Below are 24,873 nucleotides of genomic sequence, written 5' to 3' on the forward strand. Positions count from 1 at the left end.
TATGAATTCCCTTTCCATGGACATTCTAGGATTTGAATGAGGTCCCTAAGCATCAGATTGAAACAGTTACTTAGAGACCATGGAAAGAGAAGGCAGCTTCCTACTCTGGCACAGTGAAGGGTTGGATCCTTGAGCCTTTCTGCTTGCTCCGATACATCCCATCTGTAAGAAAGTCTTTTTGTATCTCTTTGATGCATTGACTTCAGAATTACACAAAGACCTACATCTGGTTATTTTTATGTTTCAATAATTTAGTAAAAATGAGAATTAGAAATTCAGATCCTCTGACTCCTAGCTTGTTGCTTTTGTCTCCGAAATCAGAATCCATTCTCTTTGTTCCTCAGTCAATTGACTTCTAGGTTATAATTTCACTGAATACAGCTCTGATGTCATGGACTTGGAAAACAAACAAATCAACAAACACCATTAAACCTTTGGAGCCCCCTGGAAATTTGGAGAACAGGGTCAGCCTGAAGACTAGAGAAGACACATTTCCTGAGCAGGGAGCAGGCAAGAGAGAGTCCCTTCCGCATTATCTCATACTTCTAACCTGAGATGACCCCCACACTTTGATGGTGTGTAGGCAGGGTGACTCATTGGTCTACATATGAAGAGGGATTCAGAAAAGAGCCTGAGCAGAGGGCCCCATCCTAAGATGAAAATATGGGCCTGGGGAGCTGTCCCCCCACGACCCCCGCGGCTGTGGAAAGTGGAGACTCCAGAGGTATGACTTGCAGCTGTCCTCATCTGCCCCGGAAGTGTCTGTCGCAGGATCTAGGGGAAATGGCACATCCTGCAGGCTAAGTGCCTGAAACCCCTTTCCTTACTCCCTTACTTTCAAGTACTTAATAGCTCCTCACCCTCCACTGAAGCTCGCACCAAACACTCCCCCAGCACAGTACTCTCTGTGCCTCAACCCACTTTTCCAGTTTTCTTTCACTAATCCTTATAGGTACCCTGTGTTCCAGCCAATTTGTTAACTCCTCTATTCCCTGAACACATCTTGTACTTTTTGTCCAGATGCATTTGTTCCCGTTACTCAGTCCACTTGCAGTACACCTTCTGCTTCTGTCAAAGCTCAGTAAAATCCTCAGGACTCACTTCCCACGCTATCCCCTATGCCCCAAAGTGACTTCTGCTCCTTGAAAGTGGACGTGAACTCTGTCACCATTTTCCACTACTCAGTAATAATGTAGGATTTATGCACTTTGTTGCCCTTCTACATTATAAACCCCTTAAAGACAGGAACTAATAAATCTTCATTGAATTTTATGAATTTAATGTTTCATTCTATTTGGCACTCTTAGACCTGCAGGCTAGGTTGTTTTGGAATGGATGTCAGAGGGGGGTTTTCTGAATAAATAAGGGGCAGCTAATGGGGATGGGAGAAGGTATTTAAGCATATTGTTGACCTCAGAAAGAATACAAAAATAACAATACCTTAAAGTGCTTTAAACTGGGGGCTAACAAATGTAAAATGAATACTGGTTAACAAAACTTCTTATTTCCTTCTACCCTTCCCCCCCAATATTAAAAACATCCAGGACTTATTTTTATGCAGAATTTCCTGCTGATAAGTATCAGCTTTAGCCATCTAGGTGAATAATCAAGTGTCATTTCTAATAAGTCCGTGGTTCCTGTCAAGAGCTGTGGCCAATTAGAACTCACCCCAACAAGGAGGAGGCTGCCGGTGTTGCCAGGCAACAGCCAAGCTGGGAGGCACATTTAGATGCTCATTTAGATTTAAGCAGTGGTAAGTCAGAGTGACACTATGATTCTGGCAAAGGAAAGCCAAATTATAACCCAGGATGTGGTACCCGGGATGAGGAGTGTGTTTTCTTTTAAATGCAAATGGAAAAGGAACATTTTAACCAGAATTTAAACAGTCCATCATTATACCGATTTTAATTAGGAGGTTAGGTGTCAGTGGAATACAACTGTGTCGAAGGATAATGGTCTCTTGCTGCTAGATAAATACCCAGACATTCTGGAAAATGGGCAACTGGTCAGGCAGAGACAATGTATTTTTGGACGCCACAGTATTTATTAGCACAGCCGCACTTGGTTGTAATGACTTCCATTTTTACTGTTTGGAAGGATTAAGAAATAAAAGCAAATATTAAAAATAGACCGCTGGAGGCTCTTGCAGCCGAGAGAGAGAGAGCTGCTTGCTGCAACAAGCGGGTTCTGTTCTAGAAGCCGTCGTGCACAATCGTCTGAAGAGCGCACAGTGAAAATGCCAAGGCCAAGCCAAACCGTGATGAAGACTGTAATCCTGCAAAGACTTTTGCCCTGAAATGATCGCAGCTATGCATTTACTCATAAGCTGGCTATATCAACTTAAATTTTTTAAAATTGTAGTCATTCTGGAGTAATATGTCTTCTCCAAGGCAGGAAAGGCCTAGAGGGAATAATAACCACATCTGCCGCCGCCTTTAAGATTCATACATTATTGACTGTGCCTTCCTGACAGGAAACATCTGGATGAAAGTGAAAAATTAGGCAGAGCGCTGGATTCTTGGCGACTGTGAGAGATACCAGCCTTCCCTGTCAGTCTGGTTTCTCTTTAACGGAGTCCCTATGCACAGAGATACGATTGGCTCTTTTCCTGTTGAGTGACGCACCCAGCCAGGCTCCGACTGTCCTGGGTGAAGCTTCCAGCTCTCCTGTATCTGCTCAGGGGGTCACCATCAGCTTAGTGACGTGTGTGAATGAGGACATACCCATCCCTTCTACGGTGCTTTGAGGACTGAGAAGACACCAGCCATCATATTGGGTAGATCCTACCCCTGCCCCCACCACAACTAGAGGCACTTAAAAATTGTGTCCCCCATGGACTTTACCACCAAAGTCACAGTGCCCTGTGGCCTCATTTCTCCCACTAGCCGGCTTTGACGTTAATGACCTGTGTTTTCATCTACTAAGAACCTATTTGAGCCCAGAACAAACAAGGTTAAACAGACTGCTTCACTGCAAACTCTCCCAACCCATTAATATGCTAAGGTACGTCGAAAATCTCTCAGAAGGTGGTTGTCAGGGGCACCTGGGTGGCTCAGTTGGTTAAGTGTCTGACTTTAGCTCAGGTCCTGATCTCAGGGTCCTGGGATTAATAAGTCCCGTGTCAGGTTCCCCACTCAACAGGGTCTGCTTGTCCCTCTCTCTCTGCCCCTCCTCCTGCTCATGCTTTCTCTCTCTCTCTCTCTCTCTCTTTCTCTCTAAAATAAGTTAATTAAATAAAAAAGATGGTTGGCAATATTTTATGGAATTGTATGACTATGGTCCTTTCAATCCTCAATGATTTTAAATCCTTTTCCTTGGTAGTAATTCATAGTTTTTAAAGTTCATTATCCTAGTTTGATGTATTCTTCTTGGGTGTATTATTTTATTCTTGGTTACACTGCAAGTTAGCTGCCACTTTTGTGTTGACTTATGTAGTCTTAGATGAGTCTTAGAAGCTTATTCTAACTGACTTAATCTTACAAAATCAGAAGAGCTTAGAGGAATTTACAGATGTGTAGATTGCACGGTATGCTCCCTCTTTTGGATGAATGATAAAATTTAAAAATAAAATTAGTGCTAACCTGGGTCCCCAGGGAATCCCCATTATTTATATTTTACCCTCAGAGAAGAATTAATTTAACTCCAGTTTCGTTTCCTAAAATTAAATCTATTTGCTTTCTGACCCATAATAAAGTTTTACACACCCCAGGGTTACTCATTAGTAGTCTTTGGTAGAGAATCTAGCATAAGACTCTAAAAATCTCAATAAATCTACTGGTTCCCCTTTTTAAAAAATTAATCTCTTAGGGTGTGGGGTGAACACTCTGGCAGGTCCACTGGGCAAAATATTTCCTAATTAAGAAAAAAAAATCCATTGTTTTCTCAGCGATGCTCAGCAGTCCTGTAGTATAAACCTCAGTAGCTTGGCTGTCATGAGACTACGACTGTGGGAGCCTCTTTTTCTGGAATCAGGAGTGCAGCAACCAAATTTTCACCTGGGCTGTATCTTTCTAAGTCATCCCTAAACTGAAGCCAAAAGATCAGTTTTATTTTAAATAAAACACAGCTTTGTGATTTAATGCTGATTTAAAGTAAATTTCGAGCATTGCTGACCAAGGCTGCCCAACAGGCCGATAAAGTCGGCGCCATCTTGACAGTTTGGATATTAATGACACAGGATATTCCAGACACAGGAGAGGGCACAGACTGCCAAAGTGTTAATGGAAACAAGTTGCCGAATGTTCCAAGGGAAAACAAATGTTTATTTCAAGAATAAATTCAGCAAGGAATGGAGAGATTGACATTTCAAAGCTATTTCAGGGAGAACGGACTTAGGTGTCCATAATTAAGTGGAGAGTAGGCTCGGGTCTGTTGTCCGAGCTTCTCTTGTCATCTCTGCCTCCTCCCCTCTGGGTCCCTGTGTGTCCCACTCTCCTCTATGTCCCTGGGATCTGCTTTTTCTGTTTCCGCATGTATATACCTATGACTCTCCAAAGAGAAGGCCAACAATGTGCCTCATGCCCTTACTTAACTTTTCCTTGATAAAATCATTCCCTTTTTTCCTTTTATCTTAGCCTTAACATTTATCTTTCAGTAGAGAGCTTCTTGGTTCTTTGATTCCCCATCCATCCATCCATCAGGCCGTCTGTCCGCCCATCTGGTCATCACTGAGTGCGCATTATGTGCCTATCGCCATGCAGTTAACGATAGAGAAAAGAGGAGTAGGGTAGGTGGGCTGTAGCCCACAGTCATGCTACAGAGAAGAATAGAGTGGGGGGTGGAGAGGGTTCTGGGGGCCCAGCTCCTATAAGTCTGGGGAAGCCCCTGGCATTTGATGGTCAGGCAAGGGACCAAGAGGAAGACACACCAATGCTTTCCACTCGCTCTTACCAGAATTATAGTGGGAAACTTGTAAAACATCTAGGTTTTTTACCCATAGAAGTTCTCATTCTGTAGGTCTTAGAATTATGTATTTTAACAAGGATTCTAGGTGATTCTGGTGTAGCCTTGGGTTGCACAGGGTTTGAGAACCAGTGACCTAGAGAGCAAAGGCCATTGGGAGGTTAAAGACTAAGGAAGCATCCAGAAACCTAGAGGGTCACTTGGGCTGGGAGAGGAGGTAGTCAGAGGCATTAAGACTGGCTCACCCTGCCTCCCTTCCTCCTCCCCTCTACCCATCTTCCTCAGGATAGCAACTACCCCCTTGTCACAGCCTTCACCCTGTCTACACTTTGGTGTGGAGTGACACTCTGTGCTCAGAATCCCAAACCTTGCCCTTCAGATTCCCAGGAAGCTGCCTGTGGAATGAGGAAAGCTCTTTGCTCTCCCAAACATGTTTGACTTCCAAGACCACTGTCTCAAAAGGGCTTCAGAAAGCCTGATATGCGCGCGGGTCAAAGCTGAGCATGGACCTCCTTGTTCTGAAAGGCATCCCCTGCTTCCTTCTGAAGCAACACACACCACCGATTCTGGGCAGGAAGGAAGATCCCAGGGGACATGATCTGTAGAGCGCAACACGCACAGACATTGCTTTAATGTTTGAAAATATTATTCTTGTCACACAGTTCTTTGGGCTGGCGAGCCTTTCTACCCAAGCAACGTTTAACACCTTTGGCTGCTCCTTCCTCCTTGATACACATTTCCCTTCCATTCTCCTGGACTTCTGTTGCAGCCTGGTCCTCCTGAGTCATACTTGTAGGTCTCTCCCCTGTCCCTCACTTGAATGTGGCTCTCACCACCACCCGCTGGGCGTGATCTCGCCATGTCTGTGTTTTTGGCCACCATCTTTCCTGCCCTCCTTTCTTGAGCTCCTGATCTGCAGTCAGCTACTTCCTGACACATCTCTTGGATGCTGCCCAAGAACCTCAAACTCACCCAGTCTAAATGCTCCAGAGGTGGGGAGAAAGGTGACCGTCGCTGCCACAGGAATGGTATCCTTGCTAATGGAAACGCCAAGAATTCAAATTCAACTATATTGAGTGGAAAGATGTTTCACTAGGGTTAAGTTTATGGTAGTCTATGTTAAGTAATTAAGTAGACCTAAAGCAAGACCCAGGGAATCTGGTCTATGAAACGTCTCGCCACTTCCCCTTCCCACTCCCCTGCTCCTGCTGCCTCTCTCACATCATCTATGACCCTTAACCCCCCCCCCCCCCAATAGGTACCTTAGTGCAATGAACCATTTGGAGGAACTCTTTTTTTTTTTTTTTTTTTTTCAATGGATCCAAAGCATTTTCTTTTTCTGGTTCAGATAGGAAAAAATGCTTTGGATCCTAGGAGCACTGAATTTCTCTGGGAAACGACATTCTCTCCATTTCTGGAGTATAAAGAAATCTATAAAGTGCTAAAGAAATCTAGACCTTGAAAAAAGATCCAGATTTATTAAGAAACATAGCTCAAATCTGTCAAGAAAACTTTTTCCCGTTCTTGCTTCCCTTTAAAAAACCAGCTACACTTCCTCAATTTCTTTTTGATAAGTGATGAGATTCTGTGTCTGTGGTGCTGCCCACAAGTCACTGTTTACTCATGAGTCAAGAATTTTGATGCAACATGTTGGAGCTAGCGATGTCAAGCCTCGGTTTACCTAACTTCTCTTCCCCTCCCCTCCTTTCGGTTACGTCAACATTTTAGTGACTGTGGTAATAAAGGTGACACTTCCCCCAACCTTGTTTGGGTGGTCTCCCTACCGCTCTGCAATTTTTAAAGAAGCAGGCCCATCCTTGGAACAGATGGTCCCCTGAAGTGTCCATAGGTGACCTAGTGAAGCGAGGAGCCAGGCCTGTGGCTCCAGCTGAAGTGAGGCCTCTCCTCCTGGCTGAGATGGGTTAGGATGTCGGCTGTGCCACTTACGAGCTATGTGACATGGAGCGTGTTACTTAGTCCCTCTGTGCCTCAGTTTCCTTATCTGTGCCATGAGGGTGATCCTGATGCTATGGACCTCACAGGGATGTGGTAGAGATGGTGTGGTGGACAGAGGGGAAGCCCTCAGCGTGCTGCCTGGCACAGATAAGAGCTTGTTTCCGCTGGTCCTATAAACTGAGCTCACCCCCCGCCACCAATACCAAAACCTCACTGACCGTGGGCAGGATCAGTGGTTTCTGAGCGTGTTTTATTGGACGGGATTAATTATGAAGCACGGGACCTCTCCTCTTCTGGGGAGCTTCCTGGGATTTGTAGGTCTTAAACGGGACCGGATGGGTGAGCATCTTGAGTTAAGAGTAGTCTTCGCTTCACTTCCTGAGCTGAAGACAGACCCTGGCTCTGAGCCCAGGCTTTCTGGAACAGCTAGACAGGGAGCGGCTCTGGAAGGACACTTGCCCTGGAGTTGCCCGGATACTTGGGACTCTGAGTTAGTCCCTGAGCACTTCACATCAGAAGGGCTCATGGGCTCGATCCCCCAAATTCTTGCAGAATTTAGGCCAAACACCAAAGCCGAACTTACAGGTGTGAAGATCGGGTGTGACAGATCTTGGCCCAGAGGCAGGACCAAGGGCCGGAAAGAAAGAGCGGGGCCCCTCCCCTGCGACCTGAAGCCATCTCTTCCCCTCTGCGGACTGGAGCCGCAGCTCACCCTCGTTTCTAGCTGCTCTGTTTCCTCCCCGTGTAAAACATGCTTCACCTGGGAGCTTGGCAGAGATGTAGGATCTCAGCCCATCCCCCACACCCAGACCTGCTGAATCGGACTCTGCATTTTGACAAGATTCCCAGGCGATCCGTCAGACCTAGAAGGATGAGAGGCATGTCTCCCATTTCCTCCTGGGTGGCCCCAATGTGCCTGGGGACGTCCCAGGACCTCGCAGGAGTGCCAGACACGCTTGGAGACTCACAGTTGCTTCATGGCCACTGGAGATGTGGGGCCTGGGGAAGTGGACCTCACTCCAGCGCTCTCCCCTGGGCTTTTTTTGTCCTAGGGAGGTCTGATGGCCCCTGTGGGCAGGGCATTTTAATGTCCTGCTTGGACAAGGGGCGCCCCAGGAACCTGCTCTCCATCACAATTGGGAGAGAAGAAACGGTAAGGGGTCCCGCATTCCTTGCAGCTTACCTCATCCAGCTTGTCAGGACTGAAGGACGAAGTCAGGACACTTCTGACCTCTTCCCATCTTTTGTCGCGTAAAAACAGGACACTGTCCATCACCGGTTTGGACTCCAAACCGGACACCTGAGACAGACAAGCAGAGGATTAGGACACGAGGGAGCGAAAGCCACTTTGGTGACAGTACAGGTCAATGAGAAAGACTCTGGTTAAAGCCCACGAGTGACCCACAAACTGGGACGCGGGGGAAGCATGTGAAGACTCAAGGATAATGGTCCAGAGATTCATGGTGAGGGCGTGTGCGCAGCCGCCGGGTAGGCTCTTCTGACCCATGTCTACCCTCTTACAGTGCCACAGAGTAACTCAGCAGCTTCTGTGGACAAGGAGCGAGGTCTATGAAGTTTCCTGGGTTTCAGTGAGGGTTCCCTGAGGCCCAAACAGCCGGCTTCATGGAGATGGGCTTGTCTTTCCTAGGATTGAGTTTCATGTCTAAACATGGTGGCAGAGGGTTTTGTGTGACAGGATTGGTTAGGCCGGGCCAGGAGATGACAGACTCATGTCTCTGGATCTTTGGAGACATGCTGTGTGGAGGGGGAGAGAATGTGGGGAGTGGCGGGGGGGGTGCGGGTCAGGGAAAAACAAGAGAATCTTTGAGAAGCATGTCCCAACAGAGCTGCTTCTAAGAGACCTCCTATCCCTGTGTTTCTGGGTTCTTCTTGTCATTCATTTTTCTCATTCAGCCAACTTTTGTTGTGTCTCGTGTGCAAAGAGTTGGCTACACAGTGTCTAATAGGGAAGGCACTGCCTGGCCTTCAAGGAGCTGACGGTCTCTTGGGGATGCAGACGGAGACCTCTGCACTAACCAGTATGTGTGTTAGAAATAGAGCCGGTGAGAGAATGATAGGCCCAGCTTGCCAGGAAGGCTGCTCTGAGGAGATAGATTCGAGCTGAGTCTGAAAGCGCCCAAACACGAGGACGCCTCACCCTTTTCCCCATCCTGTTCCATCTTGAAACCAGCTACTCCAACCGGGTCATCAAAATTGGGGTCCCTCAAGCTGGTTGGCACACCCCCAGACCCAGGGCAGTGGGGTACAAGGAAGGCAGGGGGACTGGAAGACCCAGCACTCTAGGTAGCTCTTGTGATGGACATGTTCACTGTGTCTTTTCACTGTTGTATAGCTGAAATATGAAGCCAGCTGTCATAATTCAAAAGCCTGGTAAAAACTCGTGTTTAGAGGAAAATTATAATTTTCAGATAAAATATGAACATTCAAAATAAGCTATAAAACATAACTTCAAAGTATCTAGGGGAGATTTAATTATATGGTGGAATGAAGCTGCAGAGGTATTTTTCTGCAAAGAAATCCCTCTCCCTACTTAGAAGGAAATTCTTTAGGAGTGCCGTGGTCACTGTACAGAATCGTACTTTTACGGGATTTGGGGAACATGACCCATTTGTTTGGGTTCCAGAGTCAAAGGAGGAAGTGGTACCTTGTGTGAATTTGCATATTGGCAAGCACCCAGTCCTGGGCCATGCTACATGTAATAAAGCATTTGGCTCCAAGGAGAGCTGGGTGGTGTTTTATAGGGTTCTGACAGAACAGAATATATTAGAGGTAAGAGTCGTGGTTGATGGGATCTTGCATCTGTCCTTTAGAACTAAGGGTTGGATCCACGAGATTTTTTTAGTCTGGCACCCAGAGGACAAATCTAATCTTGCACGTAATATGTCAGTGCTGTCCTCAGCTCGCTCCCTCACCAGCCTGCCACGCCAGCGCTGTCCTCTCAGCCTACAGCCAAATTCTCCGTTTCGTGATGGGACATTTCGGGGCATTGGTCAGAGTCATGATTTCGTTTCGAGAGATGACTCTAAGAGGGAGAGGGGCCAACAGGTCCCTTCAGAGGAGCAGTGTGGGGTGGTGAGGGGAGACTTGGACAGATTTTGGAAGGTGAAGCTGGAAAGTGGAGACTTGGGAGATCAGAGGGTGGTGCTTAGGATGCACTGAAACAATACTTACTGAACTGTGCAAGAGTCTGTGGAAAAGGGGATTAAGGTTGTTTCAGTGACCCTGAGGGGTGGAAATGGCTTCTATCGTGGAGGCTGCAGGGAAAATTCCAGCTCATCCAAAGAAGAACTTCTGAACAGTCGCACGTCAGAATTGCCCCAAGATAAAATAACCTGTGGTGAGTGATGAGGCCCCATTCCTGGTGACTGTAGTCCCTTTGGGGGAAATTCTACACCAGAGGCTTGAGCGTCCAGGGAGGATTGGTCTAAATGACCCTTAAGGACTCCTCTAATCCTGAGGCTCTATCTCCAGGGGACCGCTGCAGGAATGTTGGTTTTCACACAAGTATATATATACTTTCCGACTGTGGCAAAATACACGCAATGTAAAACTGACCATCATAACCGTCTCTAAGCGTACAGCTCCGGGGCGTGAAGTGTATTCACGCTGTCAACCATCTCCACCGTCTGTCCACAGAACGCTTTTCCTCTTACACAACTGAAATTCTGTGCCTTTGGAGCACTGACTCCCCCGGCCTTGTTTCCCCATAATAACTGTTTCCCCAGCCTCACCCAGCCCTGTTTCCCCATAATAACTGACTCCCTTTACTGACTGATGCCCACGAGCCTCAGGAAGGAAGAGCCAGAGAAACAGGGCTTTCTAGACTCCCATCTGTCCGCCCAGCCCTGTCTCCTGAGTCTCGGTGCAGGTCCCTGCAATCAGCCCTCAGCAGGGTTTCCAGACTCCAGGCCACAACCAGCCACGAAATCGAGATAGTGGATGGCAAACAGCATTTTATGAAAGTCGAGGGAAATAAGGAGTCGAACAGGGTAGAAGATACTCTGAGGAGTGTTTCACAAAGTAAAAATAAGTATTTGGTTTTCAAGGTAGGGGTGTGTGTGTGTGTGTGTGTGTGTATGTGAAAGAGAGCACGCACGTGTGAGAGTGTGATAGAGTGTGTGTGTGTACTCTGTCATGATGTGAAGTGTGTTTTCACACAGTCAAAAAATTTTCAAAAAAGCCTACGCTAACCTAAACCCCCTAAAACTGGGAGTTATCCCCCCTCCCTCAGCTAAAATCCAGCCAGTTACGGAGTTACCACACTGCCACCCTTTACTGAGCACCTATTATGTGCCGGGTGGGATGCTAGCACTGAAACTATCCGGGCAAAGAATGGAATCCTTGCCCTCGAAGGAGCTCACAGTTGACTTGGAGGCTGGGAATGGGGTGCTTTACAACCAGTGTCTGTTGATCTCAAAGCTAACGAAGTGCTTTACACATCCTTTCATTCGTCTTGGGGTGATTCTCCAGAAATGAGGAAAACACCGTCTTGGCAAGCAGCAGTGGTTCAGTAGTGGCCTCGTGGCTCCCCTGAGTTTCCCGCGGACAGTTGAATGTGTTTGTCTTTTCAATTAAGATCTCTTAAAATCGAGTCCAGCTTCTTCTTAAACCAGCTAAGCATAAGCTTTAAGGTTGAAGAATCACAGAATCCCGAGGCACAAGTTATTAAGGAAAACCAACACCTCGTCATTCTGTGTTCCCATGAAGAGAGCATCCCACGCTGGGGGTTGAGCATGGCTCAAACCCGTGGTTCTCAACTGTTCTGAGGGAGCCACACAACTCTTTCTGGAAAATGCTGCCACATGCATGTAGTGCCTCTTTGCGATGTTGTGATGAAGAATGTTGAGGAGGCCTAACGGAATGTGAAGCTGGAGCCACACGAAAAAAAAAAAACAACGCTTTTTGCGTCCTGGCATCTGTAAGGATGTTGACTTCAGATGCGTACAATCTCTGTGGCGCCTTGGCCAGGCAGTCAACCATTTCCCAACAGCCACGCAGAGCTGCAGGCAAACAGAGGGGGGCGCTTCCGAAGACTCTGGAATATGGTTGTAGATCACTGGTCACGAGGCCAGTGTTGCCAACCCGTTCAGTGTAAAGGATGTCAAGTAGGCTACAAAAATAGGAACACCAAAGCGTGCCGTGATCACAAGATGCTGAACCCACCGTTGCAAACTTTTGAATTCTCACACAACCGGGCGCAGATGAAGGAAGCTCTATGGTACCACCGGTCTCTCTCTTGCCTGTGTCTGTGAAACCTCTTGCGCGGTCCCATATTATATGAATCAACAAAAGTTCTAGAATTTTCTCACCTGGATAAGCCTGGATAGAATGTTCTCACCTGGATATTCTTGAAAACGTTACTTTCAACCTATGATGATTGCTCTTTGGCTATAAAAACATTTCAACCAAACAGGGCTTACATTTGGTGCTTTGGTGTAGCAAAAGTGTTCTGTCCACTGGAGAGTTTTCATCCATTGACTCTTGGCCAGTAGAAAATGATCCTAAGGGACATTCTCTGTTCCTTCACTCTGCCTTAGACTGGGACGGGTCTAGGGGGCTGGCTTAGGGGACGTAACCCAGATAGGGCTCCTTCTGCCAACCGGACATCAGCTGGTGGAAGGAAGGGGACCTCTTCTAATTTGGATAGAGTCCTAATGTGGACTCTGCTGGCCTGGCCTGATACAGGGTTCCTAGAATTTTATCCACCAAAGAGGAGGAAACCACAGGCTTGGAACTGTGCTTCTGTGAGCCCCATGCCCCACAGTGTGGGCTCTTCCTGACTGGAAAGAGGGTCCGGGCGTTTGTTAAGTCTTCTGAGGAATGCCTTCAAAAGCTCTCAGCAGTTTCTTGCCAGAAGCAGTGTTAAGGAGAGACAGGTACCCCGGATACAGCACCTGTCATGCTTGGCTGGGAGAAGAAATTCTCCTGATGGGCCCGAAGAGGGACGCTTACATCTCAAACTCAAAATGGCTCTCTGGGATGCTGGCAGGAGACCATGTATTACCCATTGGCACTGACTGTCCCCTGCACTGGGAGCCAAACACACCTGGTAGTTAGCTTGTCTGTGGCTCATACTTGATGCAAGAGGAAAGAGGCCCAGAGAAATTGAAAGGACTGGTCCATGTCACTCAGCTAATAAAAGGCAGCAAATCCAGAATCTTTTTTTTTTTTAATTTTATTTATTTATTTGAGAGAGAGACAGGGAGAGAGAGCATGAGTGAGGAGAAGGGCAGAGAGAGAAGCAGACTCCCCGCGGAGCTGGGAGCCTGATGTGGGACTCGATCCCGGGTCCCGGGATCACGACCTGAGCCGAAGGCAGTCGTCCAACCAACTGAGCCACTCAGGCATCCCGCAAATCCAGAATCTTATTTCATTTCTTTAAATTTAAGCCACGTGCCTTTCACTACACTGCTGGGGCATGACTTGTAAGAAGGTGGGGGAAGATGGGAAGAAACAGGGTGAGATCAAAAGAGATTGTGGTTGGGGTGCCTGGGTGGCTCAGTGGGTTAAAGCCTCTGCCTTTGGCTCAGGTCATGATCCCAGAGTCCTGGGATCAAGCCCCACATCAGGCTCTCTGCTCAGCAGGGAGCCTGCTTCCCACTTTCTCTCTGCCTGCTCCTCTGTCCACTTGTGATCTCTGTCTGTCAAATAAATAAAATCTAAAAAAAAAAAGAGAGAGAGAGAGAGAGATTGGGGCAAAGGAGGAGCGTGAGGGTCAGGACTTGGGCACAGGGACTTGACTTCACGAGATGTTCAGGAATATAACCCCTGAGACACCAAAATTGCTTCTGTGGCTTATTTACTATTCTCTCCCCCAAATTCTGGATATTAATCTCCTGGTTTACACATTCATTTCTACTTCTGCTGACACAACAGTTAAGGAAAGGAGGTACAAATACAAGAACAAGATTTTACTTCTTTCTTTTTTGAAAAATGTAAAGATGGCTTCCTGTTGAAGCAAGGGTCCTAGTAAGACATGAACTATGAAATCATTTTCAGCAAGATTTTGGAGTTTTAGAAAGTTCTTCAGGGCACTGAGAGAAGAGAACTTGAGCATTCAAATCAATACCACTTAGCACTATTCCTGCCTTCCTCAGGCTTCGTGATGTACTCAGGGCCTTGAAAAATGTTAAAGTTCACACTTAACCAAGTTGGAAACGTGAAGCTAAGTGCATTTTTACAGACCAAATGCAATTCCCTGGGCCTGGCTTTTTTAGGACCAGCCACGTCCGGACCTGAGAAAAGCCGGTGAAAGGGGAGGCCTCCAGGGAGTGGGCATCTCATCGTGGGTGTCCCTTGGGACCTCCCACGGGCAGCCCATCCCAGGATGAGGTGCTCCTAGCTCAGGCTGGAAGGTTTCCGGCACATATCACAGTGTGTCCTAAAAGGCATGGCATCCTGGTTCAAAACAAGGCTCGGGCAAATAAGGTTGCACACATCTGTTCCTGGTTTTGGCTGTCTGGGTTTTAAGTATGAACTTTTGCCTTACTTGCAGCCGTGGACCTATCATGTGCATTGACCCCTTCTTAAGAAAGGCAAAGCTACCAAGTGAAATAGGTCAGTCAAAGAAAGACAGATACCATCTGATTTTAGTCATATGTGCGATTTAAGAAACACGCAATCACATAGGGCACCTGGGTGGCGCAGTGGGTTAAAGCCTCTGCCTTTGGCTCAGGTCATTATCTCAGGGTCCTGGGATTGAGCCCCGCATTGGGCTCTCTGCTCCGTGGAGAGCCTGCTTCCTCCTCTCTCTCTGCCTCTCTGCCTACTTGCGATCTCTCTCTGTCAAATAAATAAATTAAATGTAAGAAAGAAAGAAAGAAAGAAACAAACAAACAAGTGATCACAGGGGAGAAAAAGAGACAAACCAAGAATCAGATCGTTAACTATAGAGAACAGTCTGATGGCCGTCAGAGGGAGCGGGTGGGGGGATGGGGGAAATAGGTGATGGGGACTAAGGAGTGCATTTGTTGTGTTATGGGGCGCCTGGGGGGCTCAGTCGGTTGGGCATCTGATTCTTGATTTGGTCTCAGGTCATGGTCTTGGGGCATGGGATTGAGCCCCACGCTGGGCTCCACACTTAGAGCACCATCTACTTCTCTCCCTCTCCCTCTGACCGTCCTCCCCCTCCCCACGCCCACACACTCTCTCTAAAATCAATCAATCAGGGGCGCCTGGGTGGCTCAGTGCGTTAAAGCCTCTGCGTTCGGCTCAGGTCATGATTTCAGGGTCCTGGGATCGAGTCCCGCATCGGGCTCTCTGCTCGGCAGGGAGCCTCCTTCCCCCCCCCTCTCTGCCTGCCTCTCTGCCTCCTTGTGATCTCTTTAAAATAAATCAATCAGACTAGCTCAAAAAAACAAAAAAACAAAAAAACCCAAACAATAACAGGAGTGCACTGGCGACGAGCACTAGGTGTTGTTTGAAAGTGCTGGATCACAAAATTGGCCACCTGAAGCTAATATTACACTGTGCGTTAGCTAACAGGAATTTGAATAAAAACTTAAACCCATGAAGCTGAAAACAGCGCTCGAGGTTTGACATTCTCCCAGCGTAAGTCTTACTGCTCGCATTTGAAAGCCTGAATGTTTTCATTTACTCAACATCCTATTTAAGGGAAAGGGGCTCAGAAATTCTAGAGGAGCAAGTCTCCAAAAGCTGTCAGCAGGGAGGTACCAGCTGCAGGTGTCAGGGACTAAACCCGCCAAGTCTCCTCCAACTCCCTCCCCCCCACCCCCCCCCCGCCCCTGCCACCCCACCTCTGCGGGCACAGCAGGCAGGTCCCCAGGCCCCAGCCCTGGTGGCCCGCTCCACCTGCAGCCCTGGCCGGAGCTTTCTGTGCTGATGAGCTCTGCAACGAGCCCACGGGTCCTTTGGAACGGGGCGCTGCTGCAGATGCTGGGGGTCATAAGGTTTTTAGTGACTCATTTGCTCCGAAGTTCTGTAATCTTTGCCAGCGGCCAAAGCTTGTGGTTTCACAGTGAAACCAGTGATTCCCGTGTGCATGTGGGGAGGGGCAGCGGCTGGGGCAACCCAGACACTTGGGTCTTCATGGTTCTGGGTAAAACCACTCACCAAGTCCATTATGGGGCTATGGGCGCGACTCTTGGGAGTGAGTGGTGTGGCTGGACCTGTGCCTGGACAGGAGACACCCCCGCCCCCGTGGTGCCTGTGAGGGCTGGAGCACACGTCCCACACCTGTAACCTTCGCACCTCCCGCCCCAACTCCGCATGCAGGCAGCAGAACGGGGAGGGGCAGGCCCGTGGCCCGACCCAAGCTCCATGCTGTCGTTCGGGACTAGAACACACAGTTCCTGGTAGCAGTTTGGTGACTGACCACACGTCTTCATGCCCCCATCCAACAGCGCCGATCTAACACAGACCACAGACTTCCCGCAGCTTCCCTGACTCCAGGCCCTGAGGGGAGGCCGGAAATAAGTCCCACTGCTGATGACGACTATTCTGTGGAGTCATGTGGGCCCAGCTCCAGTCCCCACAGATATTTAAAGAGAGAGAGAGAGAGAGCTGCCCCATGGCTTCATTGAGTACCCAGTAGCAAAGGGGAGCTAATTAAAAATACCTCAATTTAAACCCCCAGATCCTGAGGTGCTGGGACAACTGAGGTCCTAGAAATGCTGAGAAGATTGATCTGGGTTTAACAGTGAATTGTGGCTGCAGCCCCAGAAAGGTGCTTCAGGAGGGGCTGAAGGCCGTGGTAGTGGCCCACGGAGTCCATCTGGAGAAGGGGCAAGACGCAGCTGGGACCCCACATGGAAGTGAGGGCCTCAAGGACCAGTGAGTGGAAAAGCGAGATACCAGAACCGCCACCCCGGGTCTGACCCCGGTCTCTTCAGCCCAGGCCTCTCAAGGTGGAAAAAATGTTTCACTCAACAAGTTTGAATTCAAATCTTTGCTCCATACGGATGTGTGTCAGCGAGTACCCTGTGGTGTCACTCCACCTCCAGCCGCTATGCTCCGTCAGTCCTTCACGGGATGCTCACAGCTCACAGCAAATTCTAGAGCCAAACCCAGCTTCCCATATCATAGCCGTTCCGCACCAGGCTGTTCTGGGACATGCGTAAGTCAAGCCTGAATTTGCGAGCAGAGATGGGCTCTCACAGTTGAAAAATGAAGCCATGCGTTATTTAAGTTCCTTCTCACTTAATGTATCAAACTAATATGCTGAGGTATTTTCTGTATCACAAGGGACCATTTGGTGGAAGCTTGCATGGAGTAAGCGTTTAATGTTTACTGAATGAATGTATAATAAAGCTGAATTGCTGAACACTTAAGTAAACATGGCTTATTAGAGGGAAGGCAGCATGGTGTCGGTATGAAGAGAGCACGCCTCACTAATCTCCTTGAGTTCTTTGAACAGATAAATAAGCATATGGATAAGAGGGAACCACAGAACCCGGTTTAATTTGACTTTCAAAAACCTGTGAGAAAATCCCACTCTAAAGATGATTTTTAAAAAACTGAGTCACTAAGGATTGTTTTGTCATGAATATGGAATTGGCTGAAAGACCATAAACAAAGCTAAAGATAAGTGAATACAGTCCCAGATGGAAAACCATAAACATGGGGGTTTCCTAGAAATCTCATCTTTGATAGGTCTTTTTACGTGTTTATGAATGATCTAGAAGAGCAAGTGTGTATTGAATCTCTGGGTTCAGGTAGCAGAGGATGGTTCTTCTGAGGGGGATGTAAAGTTGATGGGGATTTAATTTGGTTTGAACAAGAATGTATCAGGTACTGAAGAGTCATCATGGTTTGGACCATGAGGTATTCCAAAGACATAGACCCTGAAGGGGCCAATCATTGCGTCAGCACACCTTCATTTAACTGTAGATGGCAGAAGGCACCGTGAGGTCAGTGATGATGTGGTGCGTGAGACAAATGCCTGCCGTGAGGGTTCAGACAAGGGGAGAGGTAAATGTGGACTGAAGTAGGGAAGGCTTCTTGGAGGAGGCAGCATTTGAGGAGAGCCATGAAGAATGGCTAGGGTTGAGTGGCTGTAGAAGAAGTGGAGGATCTTCCTGTCAATAGCAGCTAATGCAAGCAGGGTGCTTTTCTCGCCTTTGTGGAAGGTGGGACTTGTCTGTGTGATCTCATTTAGCCTCACTGCAGCCTAGTGAGGTCGATCGGATGCTCCTTTTCTGAAGGAGGAATGAGAAGCTTGAAGAAGGTAAATGATCTACTCCGGCTCATATGGCTGGTAAACGGACCCACTGTTGTGATGCCTCCAGTTTTAGTGAGCGAGGCAGCATGAGGAAAGGCACCGGGGCAGGACTCTCTAGAGCAGGTTATAGAGAGAACAGAGGGGTCAGTCCCGCTGCAGCAAGAACAGCCTGTCTTGGGGAGGTCGGAGCATGTGCAGGGGATCTAAATGACAAAGACCCTCCAGTCTCGTCTGGGGAGCTTGAACTTTATCCCGAGGGCACTGTGTAGAGTGGAAGAAGGAAAACAGAACCATATTCTGGGGATCATAGTCTGGGAAGTAGCAAAAAGTTAATCTGGGAGATGGAAAAAGTTGAGACAGACAACTGGTCTGGAGGAGAACCTGGCTGAAGCTGAGGCAACTTTATTTTGTGCCCCTGCTCGAACTTGCATGTTGAATGTATGCCGGGCCCCAGCACGTCTCGTAGAGCACAGCCCTCTCCCAGGTCAGCACTTGGGGTCTCGTGCCCTGGTGACATCCCAGGTGTCACACGGCTGCCATGTCCCATGTCACTGCCCGGGATGGGGGGTGGCTTAGGCAGCTCAAGGGGTGCCTTCTCTGCCTGCTGGAACACAGCTTGTGGGTCCAGGCCCTGTGAGGTGCTGGGTCCCCTGCTTCTTTAATCGGCATTGCTTACTGAGTCTGCCAGAGCTGTGTGCTACGTCAGACTCCGTCCCTAAGCTCCCGGCAGGACAGGAGAACTTCAGGGGTCCCTGAACAGCAGAGTAGCAGCATCAGGTTTGGGGAGGAGTATGCAGAGGCAGCAGAGAAGTTAAACTTCCGCAATTCCTTCAGCCACCCTGAGGTGGCAGTGTTAGCAGGCCAGGCTGTCACCTCCTTCTAGTGGCCATGTGGTGTCTGACACTCTGGGGCCGGAAGATGAGCTTATTTGGGGTGAGGGACCAGCTACTCAGTGACATCAGAACTGTCACCCGAGGCAGCTGTTAATAGTGGAGGCAGTAAGGACTTGAGTCAGGAGGTGACACGTGAATCCCTGCTCTTCCTTCTGTTAGTCACATGACCAGGGGTGTCGCTTAACCCCCCTGAGTCTTAGGTTCCCTGTCTGGAAAGTAGAGATGGTAATTGTACCAATCTCCTAAGTTCTTAGGAAATTTAATGAGAAAAAAGCCACTCTGGGTGGCTCAACCAGCACAGAACACAGGGGAGCTATGCTGATGTCTTTAAGATTCAGCCCCAGAGATCTACCTAATAAACCTTCCCCCGCCCCATCCCGGATGGCACAGAGATTTCTAGTACAGCACACTGCAGATCCAGACCATATCATACTGGTCTCTTGGCCCATCTGCTGCTGTCACTAGACTGTGAGCTCTTTCAGGGTAAGCCCGCATCTTCTGTCTCTTTAAAATCAGCTCCTAAGGGGCACCTGGGTGGCTCAGTGGGTTAAAGCCTCTGTCTTCGGCTCAGGTCATGATCTCAGGTCCTGGGATGGAGCCCTGCATGGGGCTCTTTGCTCAGCAGGGAGCCTGCTTCCCCCTTGCTCTCTACCTGCCTCTCTGCCTGCTTGTGATCTCTCTCTCTCTCTCTGTCAAATAAATAAATAAATAAATAAAATCTTTAAAATAAATAAAATCATCTCCTAGACAGTGCCTGGCATATGGTGGGTATGTGAAGATTTGCCATATAACCAAGAAAAGAAAAGTGAACATATCACCTCCTATTCCTGTCAGAATGGAAGTTGGGTTTAATTTGCCTCTGTCCCCCCAAAGGATTGTGAATTCTTATGAGCAAGTGCTTATTAATTCACTTTAGAACCTTTCCAAGAATCAACATAAAGGTTATTGGTCTTCTCTGTAGAATTCTGATCCTCCCCATCTTTGAAAAATAGGGACAGCCCTGACATCTGCCTCTGTCAGTCACCTCTCTCATTCTTGGGTAGTTCTCATCAAAGACAGAAAGTAGGATATGTACTTTTTTAAAAAGTTGGAATGTGCACGTTAGTGGATTGGATTGAGCTGACATCGGGGAGCCCTCTTACAGGCTTCTCCTGCTACAAGGGGACAAATTTTCCTTGTAATGCTGCTGGTCCTCCCTTTCCGGCATTAAGACTTTTATACGCTCTGGGAAAGATGTAAGCACAAGAGGCTTGAATTTTGCTTTCCCTCTGATATTCATTAACCTTCCTCTGTTTTCCTCAGTCACTTGACCTATGCCCTCTGGATTCCTCTAGCTTTGAGCACAAGCTTTAAAAAAACCCTTCCAGTTTTAGCATTTTTATTAGCCAGAACTTGTCTTGAGCTTGAGCTTTCTTGAAGCGTTTCTTAAATGCAAATGCCATTCTACCAGTCCTGCACGTCTCTTTTGAAAACCTGAATTCACTGCAGAGCTGTTTTGAGTCAAACTGATCTAAACCTGATAAGAGACCCAATCACATCCCTATTAGATGTGATGTGCAGTCCTTGAATCTTTGAAATTATTCCCCATTCATCCATACGCAGAGAGAAAACTACATACCATTCTGTTGGTAAAGTTATGAAACTTCTCAACCAACACCTGCTCAATCATGTCTGGCTCAGAGATAACAATGAACATCCGGCGACCAAGATAGTACCTGGGGGAATAAAAAGATGGCTTTAAAATGTGTTGTATTTATCTACCCATTTCTTCTTTCCAAAAAGAATTCACCATGCTTAGAATGAAGGATAAAAGACAAATAGGAGGTAAAGATGTGGGGAAGGTGTAGAAATGTGTGTGCTAATCGTGAGGAATAGTATAGCTGTGATGATCTATTATCAGGTTTCATTCCACAGACATTTCTGGAATTCCAACTTGCACCAGGTCTTGGAAACTCTGAGATAAATAAGACAGAGTCCCTGCCCCCAAGGAGCTCATAGCCCGATAGAAAAGATAGATCTGTAAATGTAAACACAATATTAAGGAACTTGTAAGGTCCAGGAGTAAGTAAAAATGGCAGCAGTCAGCATTGTCCATATTGTCCCTAAATGCGGAGGCAGTCATTCTAGCAAAAGAAGGCCAAAACTTTTATATATTGATCCTTTGGAGAAAGTCTAATGTGAATTAATAAATGCTGCAAAAATTCAGGAAGAATCAAACCTCCTTGTGAAGATCTGGTTGCCACCCCCATGCGTGAAAAAGTTCAACAGATGCTCCTGACATTAATGAAGAAATGGAGGAAAGGAACAGCCAATCAACTGGTGGTAGTGAACTCTCAGTGGGGGCAGCACTTGAGTACACGTCTGGTTATATTCATCAAAATCCTGGGGGGCACAAAAGCAAGTAAGACCCAGTCACAGTTTTCAAGGGTCATGCAGTCTGTTGTGAGTGCAAGTTAGCTAATCAGCACACAGCATGACATCTGGCAAGCAGGGATAACATTGAGGCACACCCAACTTCCCAGAGGTGGTGCTTCTCAAACTGAGTTCCAAAAGATAAACAGGAGTTAGTTCAGAAAAGTAGGTGGCAAAGGGAGTGAAGCTATCCCAGGCAGAAGAATCTGTTTGTGCAACTGTCCAGGGACAAGTGTGCTTGGGGGAACCAGGAGTGCTTGGCTACCATCCACATGAAGCAAACCCAAGTGGTGATGATGAATGGATTCACTGCATAATCTCATGTCTTTAGTCTATGAAATTATACTTTTAGGATGTAATGTGATCACTACCATATCCAGCTTAGAGCAATATGGAATAGAGTTTAAAGGGTAAAGCCACAAGATATGAAAACAGCAAATTTTACTCTGAATTTTTAGTTACTAAGAACTTTTCAAAAGCTAAAAATGACCTTAAATATTTTTAACTCTTTTCTTTTCTCACTGACTAGGGAAAAAATGAAAAAAAAAAAATATATATATATATATATATAGCTGGCACTTATTAGGCACTCAGAAAATATTTACCTGAGTGATAATATTTTCCAAAATTGTAGGGGAAATCTTTGGGAAACAGGAATTCAACAGGTGTGGTAGAAGGAAAGAAATGATACTTAGTAATTTTTATTGTTTTAATCAAGAAGACCACAATATGGCTATAAACCAATACTTTCATAAAATTTAAGGGGAGTGTCATGGAACTCTTGAGAATCTAGTGAAAGCTGCAGACATTCTCCTAAGAAACATGGACATTCACAGCATTTTGTATACAATTTGAGTGGCTCTTGGACCCCTAAAACCGACTGTAGAGCAAAGCTTCTTAAGTATAAAATGTGCTTAAAAGCCACCTGCTGAAAACTTCTCCCATTTGGCAAGAAACATAAACTTAGAGATTTAAGAAGCTGAATGACTCCCCTATAGGAGGAACCCAAAGAAATCCACACCAAGACATACCATAGTTAAACTTCTGAAAGCCAAGAACAGAAAAAAACCTTGAAAGCAGCCAGGAGAAGGGATGGATTATTTATAGGGAACACTGATTCAAAGGACAGCAGATTTCTCATCAGAAACCATGGAGGCCAGAAGAAAGTGGCATATTTCTCAAATGCTGAAAGAAAAAGACTATCAATCACAAGTCCCATACTGGGAAAAAGTATATTTCAGGAAAGAAGAAGAAATAATAGTTTTGTCAGATGACAGAATACTAACAGAATTTGTCACTGTCAGATCTACCTTTAAAGAATGGCTAAAGATATCAAAAGAAGTGAAATCTTGCTATTTGCAACAAGGTGAATGGAACTAGAGGGTATTATGCTGAATGTAATAAGTCAATCAGAGAAAGACAATTTTCATATGATCTCTCTGATATGAGGAATCTGACAGGCAGGGCAGGGAGTCTGAGGGGTAGGGAAGGAAAAATTGAAACAAGATGGGATCGGGAGGGTGACAAACCATGAGTGACTCTTAATCTCACAAAACAAACTAAGGGTTGCTGGGGGGAGGGAGGATAGAGATAGGTGGTTGTGTTATGGACATTGGAGAGGGTGTGTGATATGGTGAGTGCTGTGAAATGTGTAAGCCTGACGATTCACAGACCTGTACCCCTGGGGCAGATAATACATTATGTTAATAATAATTTTTAAAAAACAATGACTAAAGGAAATTCTCCAAACAGAAGGGAAATAATAACAGAAGAAAGCTTGGAACTTCAGAAAGAAAAGAAGAATGCAGAATGCCTAAAAAGTAATAGACTAGACTTTTTATGAGTTTTTCAAATCATATTGATAGTTGAAGCAAAAATGATAACACGATCTGATGTGGGGTTCAGTATACTTAGAGATAATGCTTAAGATAATTATAGTTAAGAAGTAAGCAGGGTAAAGGGACCAAAATGGAAGTAAAGTTTCTTCACATCACTTAAAGAGGTAAAGCATCTATACCAATAAACTGAAAATTTACATATGTATATTTATTCAACCACTAAGAGCACTATACAAAGTGATATACAAAAAAATGTTTAATGTCATAAAGGAACTGTAAAAAATGTTCAAATAATCCACAAGAAGGAAAGACAAGTGAAACAAGAAATAGAAAATAATGCATTACTCAATTATAAATATTATAATTAGATAACAAATTGTAATTTGTGTTTGTAGCTAACAGTGTTGAGACAGAAATTTATAGCATTAAGTACTGTCTTAGGAAAAAAGAAAAACCTTAAATGAATAAGTGCCCGCATCAAGCATCTAGAAAAAGAAGAGCAAAAAACCTAAATCAAATAGAAGGAAGGAAATAATTTTTTAAAAAGCAGAAATGAATAAAACTGAAAACAGAAAAACAAAAAGTTAATGAAACAAAAATTGTCTCTTGGATAAAAATCAATAAAATTGGTAAGCATCTAGCAAGATTGACAAAGATAAAAAGAGTCAAGACAAAAATCACCAATATCAGGAATGAAATGGGAATCACTATAGATGCTACAGCCATTAAAATAATAAGGGACTACTGTGACAACTTTAATAAATTTGACAACTTAGAAGAAATGAACCAATTCCTTGAGAACCACAAACTACTAAAACTCACCCAAGATGAAATAAACAATGTGAATAATCCCATAACCATAAAAGAAATTGAATCCACAATTTTAAATTTCTTGAAAAAGACCTCCCAACTCAGTTGGTTTTAGCGGAGCATTCTACCAAACATTTAAAGACTAATTAATAATTTTACATGCTCTCTTCTAGAAAATAAAAGAGGAACAATTCCCAACTCAATTTATGAAGCCAGTATCACCCTGATACAACCCACCCCCCAAAAAAAACAGTACAAAAAAAGAATACTACATAAGTATTTCTCATGAACTTGGATTCAAAAATCTTCAACAAAATATCAATGAACCAAAGCTTGCAATCTATAGAAAGACTTATACACCACAACCAAGTGATATTTATTCTAGGTATACATGACTGGTTCAACATTTTTTTAAAAAGAGTTTACAGTAATTTATTTATTTAGAGCCAACAAGCACGAGTTGTGAGGGACAGAGGGAGAGGAAGAGAACCTCAAGCAGACTCCCCACTGAGCCTGACACCAAGCTCCCTCTCATGGCCCTGAGATTAGGACCAGAGCCAAAATCTAGATTTGCATGCTTAACCAACTGAGCCGCCCAAGTGCCCCAAGCTGGTTCAATATTTTTTAAAAAATCAACATGAACCACATATAAATTGGATAAAAAAGAACTATGTGATCATTCAGCTGATGCAGAAAAGAGCATTTGACAAAATCCAGCACTCATTCACAATAAAAATTCTTATGAAGAGGGGAAATTCCTCAGCTTTAAAATAGAAAGTATCTACAAGAAATCTACGGAAAGGGGGACCTAGGTGGCTCAGTGGGTTAAAGCCTCTGCCTTCAGCTCAAGTCATGGTCCCAG

At 45.9% G+C, this 24,873-nt stretch overlaps 1 protein-coding gene and 1 long non-coding RNA gene across 2 annotated transcripts in view; one reads left to right on the forward strand and one right to left on the reverse strand.

Moving 5' to 3' along the window:
- Nucleotides 1–24,873, reverse strand: part of TBXAS1 (thromboxane A synthase 1) — a 165,272-nt gene that overhangs the window by 58,518 nt on the left and 81,881 nt on the right. The window contains exons 5-6 of the mRNA XM_082693906.1: nucleotides 20,570–20,666; nucleotides 8,042–8,158 (exon numbers count right to left, since the gene is read on the reverse strand). Of these exons, the coding sequence (XP_082550032.1) occupies nucleotides 8,042–8,158; nucleotides 20,570–20,666 (214 nt within the window). The remainder of the gene's footprint in view (nucleotides 1–8,041; nucleotides 8,159–20,569; nucleotides 20,667–24,873) is intronic.
- Nucleotides 1–24,873, forward strand: part of LOC309845683 — a 170,185-nt gene that overhangs the window by 37,319 nt on the left and 107,993 nt on the right. The window lies entirely within an intron of this gene.

Source organism: Mustela nivalis, assembly GCF_964662115.1.
Source record: "Mustela nivalis genome assembly, chromosome: 12".
Taxonomy (NCBI): domain Eukaryota; kingdom Metazoa; phylum Chordata; class Mammalia; order Carnivora; family Mustelidae; genus Mustela; species Mustela nivalis.